The sequence below is a fragment of the Artemia sp. Qi Xiang Cuo genome, chromosome 17, assembly GCF_049724085.1.
Source record: "Artemia sp. Qi Xiang Cuo chromosome 17, ASM4972408v1, whole genome shotgun sequence".
In the NCBI taxonomy this organism is placed as follows: domain Eukaryota; kingdom Metazoa; phylum Arthropoda; class Branchiopoda; order Anostraca; family Artemiidae; genus Artemia; species Artemia sp. Qi Xiang Cuo.
The window spans coordinates 58,427,896-58,443,416 of NC_142810.1; the positions used below are offsets into that span (position 1 = coordinate 58,427,896).

The 15,521-nt window shown below is 33.0% G+C and overlaps 1 protein-coding gene across 1 annotated transcript in view; it reads left to right on the plus strand.

The window, feature by feature from the left end:
* scf (Calumenin B scf) overlaps positions 1-15,521 on the plus strand; it is a 67,531-nt gene that overhangs the window by 27,847 nt on the left and 24,163 nt on the right. Inside the window, exons 3-4 of the mRNA XM_089103732.1 lie at positions 3,802-3,929; positions 14,144-14,380. Coding sequence (XP_088959858.1) covers positions 3,802-3,929; positions 14,144-14,380 — 365 coding nt within the window. The remainder of the gene's footprint in view (positions 1-3,801; positions 3,930-14,143; positions 14,381-15,521) is intronic.

Consider the following 15,521-nt stretch of genomic DNA (forward strand, 5'->3'; position numbering starts at 1 on the left):
CAAATGGATAGCTTTTTGACTTGGTGGCCTGAACAAAATCTTACTACTTTATATCTAAATTAATTATTTTTTTTATGTCTTAATAAATATTTACTTAAATAAGAATTTTATGTCTAAACAATATTTTTACTATAAATTTTAAATAATGTATAATGTATTGAATTTTGAATTATTAAATATTGTATACATTTTGTCCGCGGAATTTGCTTATGTCTTTATCCAGTGCTATTTTTTTGCAGAAATAAAAGAGTGCCTCAAAAAAGGTATCCATTTTCTGGAATTTATTTTGATTAGATTCATTTTAGGACCTCCATCTCATGTGTACACAAATTTTTTAATTGCGCTTTTAATGAATTCAAGTAACAAGGAGAACAAAATGAAGATTGTGACTGCGAGGCCTTTAAAGGCAGCGCAGCAGTTCGAGTTTCATTTCCTGCTTACTGTCAAGGCACTCAGTCTTTTTGGCTGAGTCAAATCCTGAAAAATTTTCTTATGTAATATTTCTGAAAATTTTATTATGAAATATTTTTATCGAAATATTATTGAGATTTTTATCGAGCTATTAAATTAGGTGCTCAAATTGAAGCCCCTTGTTTAGAATCTTGATATTTTAAAGAGTTTGTAAATACAAATTGAGCGTCGATCGCGCAATTTTTTATATACCGATGTGCTTATACTCAAATGGCCAGGAGGTTTGAAGGCTATCATTACAAAAAGCTTGCGTTTCCCGCTAAAATTTGAAGTATTCACACATGGTAAAGTGGTGAAGTACTAAGGTGAAGTATATAAAACTAAAACAACCCATCTAATATATACACAATCAATACTCACATATACAATTAACCAGCTGCTTCATTAAACACACCAAGGAAACTGGCAAAAATAAGATAAATAAAAAATGAGGCAAAAATAAAATTTTTGATTTATTATCTTATTTTTGCCAGTTGCTTGTGTGTGTTCACGGAAGTAGTTGTGTCGTTTCCATATATTTTTTTTGTTATGTCAGGTTAGGTTTTGTTATGTCAGGTTAGGTTTTTTGTTATGTCAGGTTAGGTCAGGTTAGGCTAGTCAGTTTCGATTTAGACCTTTGATTAGTACTGTTGTGCGCTATAAGGTGAAAACAATCAGATGGGAAACCTGGTCAGTCACTTCACCTGTCTGATAAAAAAAATCTTTGAAGTAATTAGTACAAAATTTATCAAATTACACTTACTAAAATATTTATTTTTTGGAGTTTCTCATGGCCTAAAACAAGGTTTGACCTGTGCGTCTGTCTCATCTCAATGTATTGCTTCACATTGTTAATAAATATTATCCATCATTGTGTGTTTAGTAAGTTTATTTGTTATTGACAAAAATCGTTTCTTTGAATCCATCTTGAACTAAAACTAAACGTGTGAACCTTACTAAAAGGCTAGTGTAGTGGGTTTTCTCATGTACAAAGGTTTTTAATATTAAATGACGAACGTTGATACTGTTATATTCTATATCTGTTTCGGGGATTTAGATTGAAACGTTGTGGATCTAAAATTCAGTCTCGAATAATGGGCTAAAAGCAGGGCACTGTGTTAAATTTAAGTCATGTTTTTTATAGAATTTAAGTCACAAGGCCCATTTTGATCATGGAGAGCATAATGAAGATTATGACCACGAGGCCATAATGCTGTATAATAATACTTGAAATTGAAGTTTTTTTTTTTTTTTTTTTTTTTTAGAATTTAAGTCACAAGGCCCATTTTGATCATGGAGAGCATAATGAAGATTATGAGCACGAGGCCATAATGCTGTACAATAATGCTTGAAATTGAAGTTGTGTTTTCTTTTTTTATAGAATTTAAGTCACAAGGCCCATTTTGATAATGGAGAGCATAATGAAGATTATGAGCACGAGGCCATAATGCTGTACAATAATACTTGATATTGAATTTGTGTTTTTTTTTTATAGAATTTCAGTCACGAGGCCCATTTTGATAATGGAGAGCATAATGAAGATTATGAGCACGAGGCCATAATGCTGTACAATAATACTTGAAATTGAAGTTGTGTTTTCTTTTTTTTATAGAATTTAAGTCACAAGGCCCATTTTGATAATGGAGAGCATAATGAAGATTATGAGCACGAGGCCATAATGCTGTACAATAATACTTGAAATTGAAGTTGTGTTTTCTTTTTTTTATAGAATTTAAGTCACTAGGCCCATTTTGATCATGGAGAGCATAATGAAGATTATGAGCACGAGGCCATAATGCTGTATAATAATACTTGAAATTGAAGTTTTTTTTTTTTTTTTTTATAGAATTTAAGTCACAAGGCCCATTTTGATCATGGAGAGCATAATGAAGATTATGAGCACGAGGCCATAATGCTGTACAATAATGCTTGAAATTGAAGTTGTGTTTTCTTTTTTTTATATAATTAAAGTCACAAGGCCCATTTTGATCATGGAGAGCATAATGAAGATTATGAGCACGAGGCCATAATGCTGTACAATAATACTTGAAATTGAAGTTGTGTTTTCTTTTTTTATAGAATTTAAGTCACGAGGCCCATTTTGATCATGGAGATCATAATGAAGATTATGAGCACGAGGCCATAATGCTGTACAATAATACTTGATATTGAAGTTGTGTTTTCTTTTTTTATAGAATTTAAGTCACGAGGCCCATTTTTATCATGGAGAACATAATGAAGATTATGAGCACGAGGCCATAATGCTGTACAATAATACTTGATATTGAAGTTGTGTGTTTTTTTTATAGAATTTAAGTCACGAGGCCCATTTTGATCAGGGAGAGCATAATGAAGATTATGAGCACGAGGCCATAATGCTGTACAATAATACTTGAAATTGAAGTTGTGTTTTTTTTTTTTATAGAATTTCAGTCACTAGGGCCATTTTGATCATGGAGATCATAATGAAGATTATGATCTCGAGGCCATATTTCTGTACAATAATGCTTTTTATTGAATTTGTGTTTTCTTTGTTTATAGAATTTAAGTCACGAGGCCCATTTTTATAATGGAGAACATAATGAAGATTATGAGCACGAGGCCATAATGCTGTACAATAATACTTGATATTGAAGTTGTGTTTTCTTTTTTTATAGAATATAAGTCACAAGGCCCATTTTGATCATGGAGAACATAATGAAGATTATGAGCACGAGGCCATAATGCTGTACAATAATACTTGAAATTGAAGTTGTGTTTTCTTTTTTTATAGAATTTAAGTCACGAGGCCCATTTTAATCATGGAGAGCATAATGAAGATTATGAGCACGAGGCCATAATGCTGTACAATAATACTTGATATTGAATTTTTGTTTTTTTTTTTATAGAATTTAAGTCACCAGGCCCATTTTGATCATGGAGAGCATAATGAAGATTATGAGCACGAGGCCATAATGCTGTACAATAATACTTGAAATTGAAGTTGTGTTTTCTTTTTTTATAGAATTTAAGTCACAAGGCCCATTTTAATAATGGAGAGCATAATGAAGATTATGAGCACGAGGCCATAATGCTTTACAATAATACTTGATATTGAATTTGTGTGTTTTTTTTTATAGAATTTCAGTCACGAGTCCCATTTTTATCATGGAGAGCATAATGAAGATTATGAGCACGAGGCCATAATGCTGTACAATAATACTTGAAATTTAAGTTGTGTTTTCTTTTTTTTTAGAATTTAAGTCACGAGGCCCATTTTGATCATGGAGAACATAATGAAGATTATGAGCACGAGGCCATAATGCTGTACAATAATACTTGAAATTGAAGTTGTGTTTTCTTTTTTTATAGAATTTAAGTCACAAGGCCCATTTTAATCATGGAGAACATAATGAAGAATATGACCACGAGGCTTTCCTGGGAGATGAAGCGAAAGTGTTTGACCATCTTTCACCTGAGGAAAGCAAAAATAGACTTGGGTAAGAATTAAAATTTTTCTTAAATTTTCCCTTAAAATGTCTCCTTAAATAAACGTCCCCTAATTAACAAAATATAGAATGTGCTGATGAAGGCAACATCAACTGATTCTGGAAGTGTGGAAGAATTTAAAAGAAGCAGGAATTGCAAGGGAAAAAGTGAAGAGTGGAACTCTGAATAAAGGGGGTTTTAAGGGTGAATGTGCGCAGCTATGTTGGCCTGTGTGTTGGCTGTGTTGGGCGCTACGATTAGTAACACTACTAATAGCTGTACTTGTTAGAGAATAATATCATTTCAAACATTAAATAGTGTTAAAGAAAATAAATTAATAAAGAATAATAAGAGTAATAATAAAAAAAACTTGAATCGAAAAATACATTTTCTAGCAAAAACTCTTATTGGACTATTAAAAGAGTAAATTAATTTCTGTTTATGTAGGAGAAAACAATGTCCTTGGTCTGCTACATTTTGTTTTAATATATTGGCTAACTAACAGGTTCTTTTTGCTATAAATAATTTCTTAGACCACACTGCTTTTCCATTTACGACAAATTAAGCGAGAAAAACGGGTTTTAATATAAACAAACCAGTGACAAAAACTCAAAAAAAAAAAAAAACACCTTAATTAATAAATAAAATAAAAAGAATTAATTATATTTAAACAATAAATAAATTTGTCTGTTCGTTTTTAATCTTTGTCACTCCTTTGTTTAAATTAAAACCCGTTTTTTTCGCTTAATTTGCCTTTTTGCTATAAAATAGGATGCTTGTCCTGTTTTCTAGTCATGTATATTACGACGCGAAAAAATATATCGTGAAAAAAAATCCACTGATTTTTTTTTCTTCTTTTTTTTATTCGTTTATACAAGTCGGACAAAATTTCGGGGGGAGGGTTCAAATCCCCCACCCCATAGATACGGTCCTGCTTTCATAAGAGCCCTGTGGATTTTTCATGTCAATTGATTTTAACATATTAAGTTAACTTAAAGCTTTAATTGCCTCACGAGTTTTAGGTAGTAGCTTTATATGCTATTATGCCATCTGTTTTCTGTCAGACATAGATGGTGGTGGCAGACCATGATGGGTCATCAATCTGGCCGTCTGCATCTTTTTCTATCAGTAAAATATTTTTGTTAGAAGCAACATGGCATTGTTACTGGAATAGGGAATTATTGTGGGGTTGTTTATTTTCGGATGTGTTTACAAAAAAAAACTTCAAAAAACGCATGCAGTCGTTTATTTGGATTTTTATTAATTTTTTACGATTTGGACAAAAAAATTTGTGGAGGGGGACAACCACTTACCCCAAGCCACGACCTTTCTGTCATAACTCCTTCTTTGGAGGTTTTGTGTGAATTGATTTTAACATATTGAGTTAACTTGAAGTAATTGCCGCACGAGTTCCAGGTTGATCTTGATCTGCTTGATAGCTTGATCTGCAGCTATACCATTTGTTTTTTTCTCGAAGGCGATGGGTGATTACGATCAGTCATCAATTTGTTTCAGAAAAGCTATCTTCGATTCTTGTTATACATAATCGGGATCATATAAAACTATTGCAAATGAGAAATTTCTCTCACTGCTCCAAGATTAGTCTCCCAGAAAAGAATTCGCCTGTCCACCAAATATTGTCCATTTGCACCTATTTAAATCAATATAGTATTCATCTCGGAAGTAACAGGGAATTGTGTTAATCGGTTTTACGTAAATGTGTTCTCCCATCTAGGATTAACAAGGGCGAAGGTAAATAAGCAGTACACTGTCTCTTAAAACATAGTTCTGATTCAATACACAGCACAGAACACTTGTGAAATACACGAGGGACATTAGGGCTCGAAATGAAAACTGTCACATTTCCAATGGGTTTTAGCGGTATTTTAGAATTGGATGTTTATTTTTTTATCAGTTGATTGTATGGTTATATTAAAGGCTATTATATTAAATTTATTATATTATAGTAAATGTACTGTATTATATCGAATTGTATTAAATTATTAGTATATCATATAAACCATTTTATATATTATGTTATGATAATATATTTACATGTTATATAAATTATTAATATATTATGTAATAAACTGAATGTATTATATTATATTAAAGGATATTCTTATGCTTCGAAATTCTTTATCGTTTTTATTTTAGTTTAGTGTGATCTGTACGCCAAAGTAGCAAATTCAAAATTGTGCGCTATTGGGTCACATATTTTTTCTGGGACAGGACCTACTCCTTTTCTACTCCCAACTGCGAGGGAAAAAGATCCTTAGATAGAAATGTTTCTTCAAGAACTCCATTTAGAGTACTTTATATAAATATAAAGTATTATATTATTTAAAAGTAGTATATTATATCAAATACGTTATATAAATATGTATTGCATTCATATCTACGGGAGATGGGATTAGAGATTTAACCTACTAAAACAGAATTCCAAGTGACAGGCAATAACAGTGATTTCCAGCATCACTCAATTAGGGTGAGATCACTTAATATCTTTCATAATGATTCTACTAATTACCATGGCTTGCCTTTTGGCCCAACAATAAAAGCTACGCGGGAGTTGGTATTATCGTCTGCACTGGGAAAACTTAGGAAACTTATGGCCTGCTACTCAGGGTGAAAGATCGTTTTGATAAACAAACACTTGCTATAATTTATAATTCAATGTTTGCACCTCATGTATTTTTCATTGTTCTATTTTTGAAGTTTTTAAGTAAAAGTGATAAAAAGAGTATCCATGTGTAGTTTTTCCGGTTTTGTAAATATTTCCTTGGAATTCAACTGTGGTTCAAAAATAGGTATATTATTCAAAAATTCGGAATATTTGATATTAATGTTAAAATGGATCAATAATACGACCGATTTCTTAGACGATCTAGAGAAAATAGAATAAATTTTCCCCTTATTTGTCTTGTTGAATGGAAAAATAGTTTTGTCACTATTGCTTTAATAAAACAGCTATTTCTGCGTTATGTATTATGAGTTTTTATGCGTTATGTTTTATGAGTGTTTTTAGTGTTATGCACTAATGAGCTATCATAAGCTATGTATTATATATTCATGAATTATTGAGTATTATGAGCTACTTGTTGTCGTCCTTTTTGTTAGAAGTTTAATTTTGTATTTTTTCAGTTTTCTTTTCATTTATTTCCTATACTCCTCTGTGTACATCATGTATGTATAGAGGGCATAAATAAATTATTATTATTATTATATAATGTGTTAAAAACTCCATTTGGTTCTTTAACTCAGTTGAATGCCAAACTAAATATTCGTTTTCAATTGCTTTTGAGTTTCAAAACTAACAAATAGCATGTACGAATTTCCAATTTTACATAACTGTATCAGGGATATCTTTTAGACAGATCTTGGATCTGTCTTGGAGAGTCATACTTACTCTCACCATTATACCCGTGCCATTTAAAAATTTTTGCCAAAAAATGTTTAAATGGGACGGGTAATTGGTGGAAGTGAGTATGAATGACTTAAAATGACTGGTTGTGTCTCCCGGAATTATTTTAAGAATACTAAAGCAAAAATTGAGGACCTACATACAAACATCCATAATTCAAAAAGATTTTGTCCATTTTATTGGCTTAGATTTTTGCAAAAAAGAATCTATCAAATAGAATTTAATTTTTCGTTTTAATACTGGCTTTAAAGTTGAAAGGCGATTTGAAATACCAATCAGGATTTAAAAACAGTTTAGCACTTGATAATACTTGTGTTCTTTTAAACTTGGGCTCATGGGCACTTTTCCGTTAAAGCTCATGGCCACTTAAAAAGGGTTAAACTAAATAGCTGCTCAACTCTTTTTTCTATTTGCTGAAATGATAAACAAGCAGCTGTATTATTAATCTGCTCTTATTAGCATATTAGAAAATGAGGCTAAAGTAAGTTGACACGTAGTTTCTTCTGATTGGCTAGAAGCTTGTATCCCAAAGTCTTTGGCCCTTGGGGTCCCAATGTACAAAAAAACTAGTTCGCCTGAGAATTGAATTCTAAAAAGGGAAAACATTTTCTGGACGGCTTAAAAGTTTCATCTGCAAGTTTCTTTGCTAAAAAAAACCCCTAATGTTCAGAATTTTTTAATTGGGGTATGGACCCCCTCCATCTCCCCCCCCCCCCCACACACACACACACACAAAAAAGAGGGTGAACAAATTATTTTTTCGATTTGTTTGAATTTGTATCTGTGATTTTGCAAAAAAAGAAGAAAATTGGTTCATCTAAAGATAGGTGACTATCAGATGTTGTTGGCAGAAATTCTTTAGTATAAAGACTTCTGAGTATATGTAGAAACTTAAAAAAGGAGAAAATTTTTTATTTTGAGAATGGGTTAGGTTATTTTACTGTCGGCTTCTTAGCTGCATGAGAGTCAATGTTTCCGATTCCATCCCAAACAGGGGACATTCGAGCTTTCAAAAGTTTAGAAAGGCTAGAAAATTCTCTGGTATGCTTGTGAAAGCTGCCGTGAAAATTGCATGTTGCAAGCCCAATAATCGGCATTAGCTCAGAAAACGATACAGAGTTCTAACAGTTTTTATTTTATTGTTGTGTTGTTTTTTTTCAATTTTTTTTTTACCAGCAGATTTCAAACATCTTCTTTTTATCATTACTGCAATTTCTCTTTCAATGCTTGGAAACTTGTTTTTATTTTTCTTTATTTGTCTATATTATTTGTTTATTATTTATATTATTTATATTATTTATTATTTATATTAAAATAATTGACAAAAATTGACTCGCAATCTTGTTATTAGAGCTCTGCTCAATTGAGGATTTCAATATGCATTGAAACAGTTTTTGTAGAAAACTTTACAGAAGGATATGCATAATCCAGAAGTTAAAATCATAAAAAGTTTTAAGATCCTACTATTTGAAGATGACTCGAGGAAAAATGTAGGACAAATAAATACGGAAAAGCTTCAGCCAATGAAAACCAGAAAATGCATGGGCAAGACCTCTGCGTTTTTGGAGTTTCATTTTAGCAGCCAAGACAATTCCAATGGTTACTTTTTGTTTCGATCCGACCCCATTTTTAGGGTGTTTCTAGCTATTTTTTCAAATTCCCTTAGATTTTCTTCAAAATAACATTTTATTATTAAGATTCATTTAAATAGTAGTTACCATTCCTGAATCAGCTAAAATGTAAATTTGTGTCTCACATCCCCTTTTTTAACGCATTTTAATTTTTGGTTACTATGGGCTCATTTTCGTCCTTAGCTAGGTCGCAGCTACCGCTGCAACCACAATGAGAGCTATTATTGAATTTATTCTATTACCAGTTCTTCATTTATCTATTGTATTACCGGACTTTTTTCTATTTGTTTTTGTATTTCAAAATCCGTTATCATTTATCTATTTTTATTTTTGTATTTGAAGGGTTTCATTTTTGCAGTTGGTAGGATCATTTGTTTTTGGTTTCTTTTTATTTCGTTTTCTTGTATTACGTATTCCATGTTAAATGTTTCTCTTTTTTTGTAGTTTTCATTTTTGCGTTTTGTGTTTTTGGGTTTTCATTTTTGCAGTTGGTAGGATTAGGATTAGGTAGGATTTGTTTCTTTGTTTCTTTTTTTTTGTATCTCATATTACAGAATTCAGCGGAAATATTTATATTATTTTCTAGTTTTCATTGGGTGAAAGTTTTTCTTGTTTATTTGCTCTAGCTTTTTCATAACCGTCGATAAAATCAAGTGGTTTATTGATTTTAAAAGTATTTTGGGTGTCAGGGACGACCTATTCTCTTGGCATGTGGTAGGGGGATAAAGACCTTTTTTCTTAGGGCGGGGTCTCATGCATTAAAAAATACGTTTTGAAGTAAGTCTCATGCATTTTGCTGTTGAAATGAAATTATCCTTGGAGGGGGGGGGGGTATCGTCACTAGAGATTTGTCTTGAATGACCTATTCTCTAGACATCGAAGAGGAAGAGGAAGAGGAAGATTGAGATCTTGTTCTGAAGGCAGATCTTGTTCTCCTCCTTTGAAAAGTAAATTTTCCAATTTTCCAAAAAAAGTAAAATATCCAATTTCATCGGATCTTCAAGAGAATTTTCTTGAATGATCTATTCCATTGGTAGAGAGAGGGAATAAAGATTGTTTTATGAGGGTTTATGCTTTAAAAGTGCAAGTAAACCTTGTACATTTTGTTGTTGAATTCATCCTTGGGAAGCGAACTTCGAGAGGGATTCCTGACCCCTCACTTACAAAAAAGGCCTTGTCGTTATGTATTCATTTGCAAGATTAACTTCAACTTTTGCTCTATGCTAAAACTAGACCCCGGCGCCGCGCCGACGGATTGACCGAACGCCGCCGACGAGAGGCCCCGTCGAACGCCGCCGAAGTGTCGTACCGCCACCGGAGTGCCGCAGGCGCACCACCGCTGGCAGAGGTGGCGGCGTTCGGTCGACTTCAAATTAATTTTGCGGCAATTCTTTATTGCGTCAACCGCAAAGTCGGAGCTTTTTCTTCTCGTGTGGTTTAGTATTTCGATTTGCCTGATTAGAAATCAAGCAGGGCTTGCACTATCCCCGAATTTTTGGGTATTTTACCAAAAATCTATGCGTAACCCCGAAAAAAAATTGGTTCCTCGAATCCCCCAAATTCATGCAATCACGGTGTCACCCTTAGCAATTTATCACCCCTGACTTTCCAACCCAAGTATTACTTTGCATTCCATAATTATTTAACTCTATCTTTCTCGGTAGTTTTCGCTTCTTTTGTTACTTGTCAGAAAAAACTGACGGATGCAATATGCAAGTGTCAATAGTGTAATATGTACAGTTCTTCACGCGCTGACAAAAAAAGACTCGTCTTTATGATATGAGTTTAAGTCATTTCGAATGCAGTTTCCTAATCGCTATTTCTTACATCATTCGTAGTCAAGAATTTGATTTTCAAGTTGAACAGAATTATAGAACGCATTCACTATTATACAGCTTCAGCCTTAAGTTGGATTTTGAAATTGACAGCCGCCAGATTGTTTTTACAGCTGAATTGTAAATTTGCAGATTTTTTTTTGCTGTTTTAGTATAAGATTTTCTTAATGTTTAATACTCAATTGTTGAACCCTGATAGAAAATACAATCTTCTTTCTGAAACATTTTACCCCCCGCCCCCCCAAAAAAAAAAAACTTCTATTGAGACAAAATTTTAGCTATAGCCTAAGCTATGTACTAGGTTGGGGAAGTAAAGATTGAACCGGAAGTTACCCCAAAAATATGCTTCATAAATAAATTGTAAATTATTGCCTATAGGGGGGGATATGGGGCTATCATTTTTAAATGATAGTACCTCATTTTTTTGTTGAAAACAGGGGTGCCAAAAAGATAATTATTTTTTTCATTTAAAATGGAGACAGAAGGAAATGATATCAAATTCCCTGGGAAACCATTGAAGTATTTTGATAGAACCAGGGCCCCCCCCCCATTAGGACTTGTTCATTGTCTTGGGTATTTTGCGATTTCTCATAGGCTACTGGCCTAATTTGGCTTTTGTGTGTGCTCCCTTTTAATTAGATTCTTTGGATCTTATTGAATGCCACGGCGAATCTATGACTCAGTTTTTCAGTAATTTGAGGTATATCAGAATAATTTCTGAATAATTATCTGAATAATATACCTGAATAATTTTTGTTGTTGTCTTTGTACCCCTTTGCTCATACCCTCAATTTTTTTTTCAAGGAACACTAAGCTGTTTAACGTTATTTTGCGTGTTTCTTTGAACCATACAGTGACCTAGTTAATTATTAAGTAAATTATTTTTCTAATGAAAGCTGAGACGGTATCCCATCAAGGTGGTATCCAGTGGGGAGGGGGGGGGGGGGGTTTGGCAGGTATTACATTTAAATGATAACATCTCGAATTTTTTTTTTTATTGAAAGCAGGGATCCCAAAAAGTTTTTTTTTTTTTTATTTAAAGCAGAAACGGCAACCTATCAAGGTGGTATCCCGGGGGGGGGGGTAGTGAGCTATCATATTTAAATGACAATACCTCGATTTTTTTGAAAGCAGGGGTGCAAATAAGTTAATTATTTTTTTACTTTATAGCAGAGACGGTATCCTATCAAGATGGTATCACGAGGGGGGGTGCATAGGGAGTTATTATATTTAAGTAATAGTACCTTGATTTTTTTTTTATTGAAAGCAGGGATGCCAAAAAGTTGAAAAGTTGACAAAAATTAACAAGATTTTCGTGAGTTATACTTGATACAGCACTCGAATGATTTTGTCGTCCAAAGGGAAAGGGACATATGCGTCCCACCCGTTTTTTTTAACCTTGTTGAAATGAGTTTACTTTGAAAATTTTCATTCATTTGTACCATACAGATTAACATTAAAACAAATTGGTGGGACAAATTCAATGTAGACATCCCCACCTAACGTTGCGCTCGACTGACAATGGCGCCCTTGGTCCAGTGCCCAAGTTAAATTAAAAGGCCAGGTAAAAGCTTTCAATTTGGGAGGTTCAAGGAGGAGTCTTTGACAGTCTTATGACATCAGGGTACTAGATGTTGCAACGTTCTTAAGTATCTACAGTGGTTTAAAAAATTAGATCACCCGACAAATGATTACCAAAAATATGCACAAATATAACAAATGTAACATTTGGAATATTATAACACTTTTTTCAAAGCTTTGAAGAAAAGCAAAAAAAAGCTAATTACCTCTAACTACGCTTAAAAGCTATTTTAAAAAGAAACTCTTTGGAGATTTCCATGGAAATGACCATAGCAGAAGCTTTGAGCCTGGATGGGAATCAAAAAGGAGTCTTTGACTATTTTGACCACAGGTGACTTATTTTTGTGACTTTCTTAAATTTGGTAATTTTTGTGAGCATTTGGAAATCAAAGCTTAAACTCAATAACTGATACTAAGTGTCCTAACATTTCGCTTGGATTAAAAGTGACGAACTAGGATTAAAATCCCAACATCTTCCTGGAGCTACTTCAGTCTGTATATTATTTCATTTAATTACATTTAAAACGGATGAGATTTTCATTTTTTACCGAAGAAAATAGCTGGCACTTCATTTTTCTTCATACCGAATAAACCATTAAGTGTTTTTTGTTTCATTGTAATTGAAGTGTTCTCATGTGAAGTGTTTATCAATTATTATTCACTTTGATAAATTTACTCCTTTTAGATGCGGTTTATAATTTGACTGATATTAGGTATTTATATGTTTAAAATTTGGAATGAATCCCCGAAAGAAAAAATGAATAATATCCAAAAGAGCAGCCAAAACCAATAAAAAAGCAGCAGTTCAGCCTTAGCCTACGTGAAATACTCTATAAAGAAGCAAAAAAAACTTTAAAATGCATTTTTTTTTAAATAGTTATTAAAAACCAGTTTTTAATACAAGAACGCTTTTTAGAAATCCAAAAGAGCAAAAAAAAAACAATCAGTATCAAAGTCACTCATTTCAACTGTTTTAAAGGTGACAAAATAGATATAGGCAAAGGGTATTATAAAAAAATTCAGCTTCTTAGTTTAATATTATATGCAAAGTTTTTAACCAGGTAACTGATAAATATTGTGATAAGATATTTAACGTTTTGTATGCAGTAATGCTCAATGAAAGAAACTACTAATTTTGATAATTAATTATGTTAAGAATACATAGCTAATAGATACTTCAACTACTCGTATTATGCAAGGGTTCTGAAACGTCACAACCATTTTGTTTCTACCAGATTTCTACTTCTCTTGATGAATAACGAAGAAGTTTCCAGCCAGCGACTTGTGGATTTTTGAACTCATGAATAGGCTCGAATCTGTTGTAAATTTAAGTTGTGATTTGAGAAAGACTAAGGAAAACATTAATGTTTGCGGTCAGCATTGATCGCACCGCCGGCACCTTCCCGGCGGCACGGCTCCCACATCTTGACAGTGGCATGGTGTGACGCGCGGTTTTTTGCCCCCCCGTCGCCGGTATACGTTCCTCGGCATGGCACCGGGGTCTAGCTAAAACCCATTGGTAGAATCATTGAATCTTATGAAGAGAGTAGAAGTAGACCCTTCAGACACATATTTGGGTTTATTCAACCAGTACAACATTTTCCAAGTTCATGAAAAGCTAGTACCCTTGAGGGGGAAGTGAGCACAGGGGGGCTTCTTGAAAACACCCTTTCTATCCCTAATTGGGGCTTTAGAATAATTCCTGGGAGATCAATTAGCCTCTTTCATATTCCTCCACCAACTTTCTTTTCCAGGAAAATCGTTGACAAAATAGACCGAGATAATGACGGTTTTGTGACAGAGGCAGAACTCAAATCCTGGATACAATATACACAGAAAAAATATATTTTAGAAGATGTTGAACGACAATGGAGTCAACATAATGCAAAAGACAAAATTATGTGGGCTGACTATAGGAAAACTGTCTATGGTTTCTTAGACGATATGGACCCCAATGAACTGGAAAAGGACGACGAAGGCTATTCGTACAGGTGCGTTTTATTTCCTATCAACTACTTGCACGGAATAGATAGATATATTATTCAATATATTATTTCTGGTATTGTTCTTCTGAGTATTGTTAATATTATTCCAGGTATACTAAATAATACGATGCTATCTATTTATTGAATGTATAGCGTTTTCATCCAAGGCGGTTCCAATGGTATACTTTTGTTTCGAGTTGACGTCATTTTAAGGGGGTTTCTGGCTATTTTCAAAATTACCTGAGATTTTTTTTTTTTTTTCGAAATAACATTTTACTATTAAGAATAATTTTAGATAGTAGTTACCATCCCCGAATCATCTAGAAGGGCAATTTTTCTCACTTGCCCTTTTTTCAGCGAATTTTAATTTTTGGTAAAAAAAAAAAATTAAGCAAACAAAGTTTAACAAATTTAAGCAACAATTTAACACAAAAAAGAGACAAAATAAAGATACATCACCCATGCAAAGGATAATTGAATTAGAGAAAATAATTAAGCTGCACTATTTAGCCATATGTTGTAATTTTTCATTTTGTTGTTATATTTTAATAATCATTATTATAATGATTTATATAATGATGAGTCCATAACAGCAAATGCTGTTACCGTAGGAAACTTTAAACCTATTCTGTTATTTTCTAAAAGTTTACAAAATTTTGGATTTACCCTTTAATTTCGGGCGTACATTAGTTAGGCTCTTCCTGAAGGAAACTATTACTACTACTAAGAATTCACTGTTGCACTAAGCATCCAAAGGCCATTACAGCTGCACACGCTTCTCATCCGTCCAAATCTACCAAAGCTTCACACTTTCCCTCCTCCCACTCCACTCAGGGACTCAGGGATTGGCTAAAAAATAAATCATTAACAGTCTGTTCTTTGTCAGTGAAACAAAGCCTTTTAACCTTTTTTCACTTGGGATTGAACAACATTTAGTTTTTACAGCTTATTGCAAAGAGTAAAGGTAATGTATAAGAGTGGAAACTGATGCTAGTATCTGCAAAAAAAAAATTTATCAACGCCATCTAACATTTGGCGACACTCGTGATTTTTTCAAGCTTTGTAATCGTTTTCAGTAAGGAACTGAATTCAGACACTTACTACTGCACAAATTTTGCCAACTGCAGTAATCTTGAAAGCTGCGTGC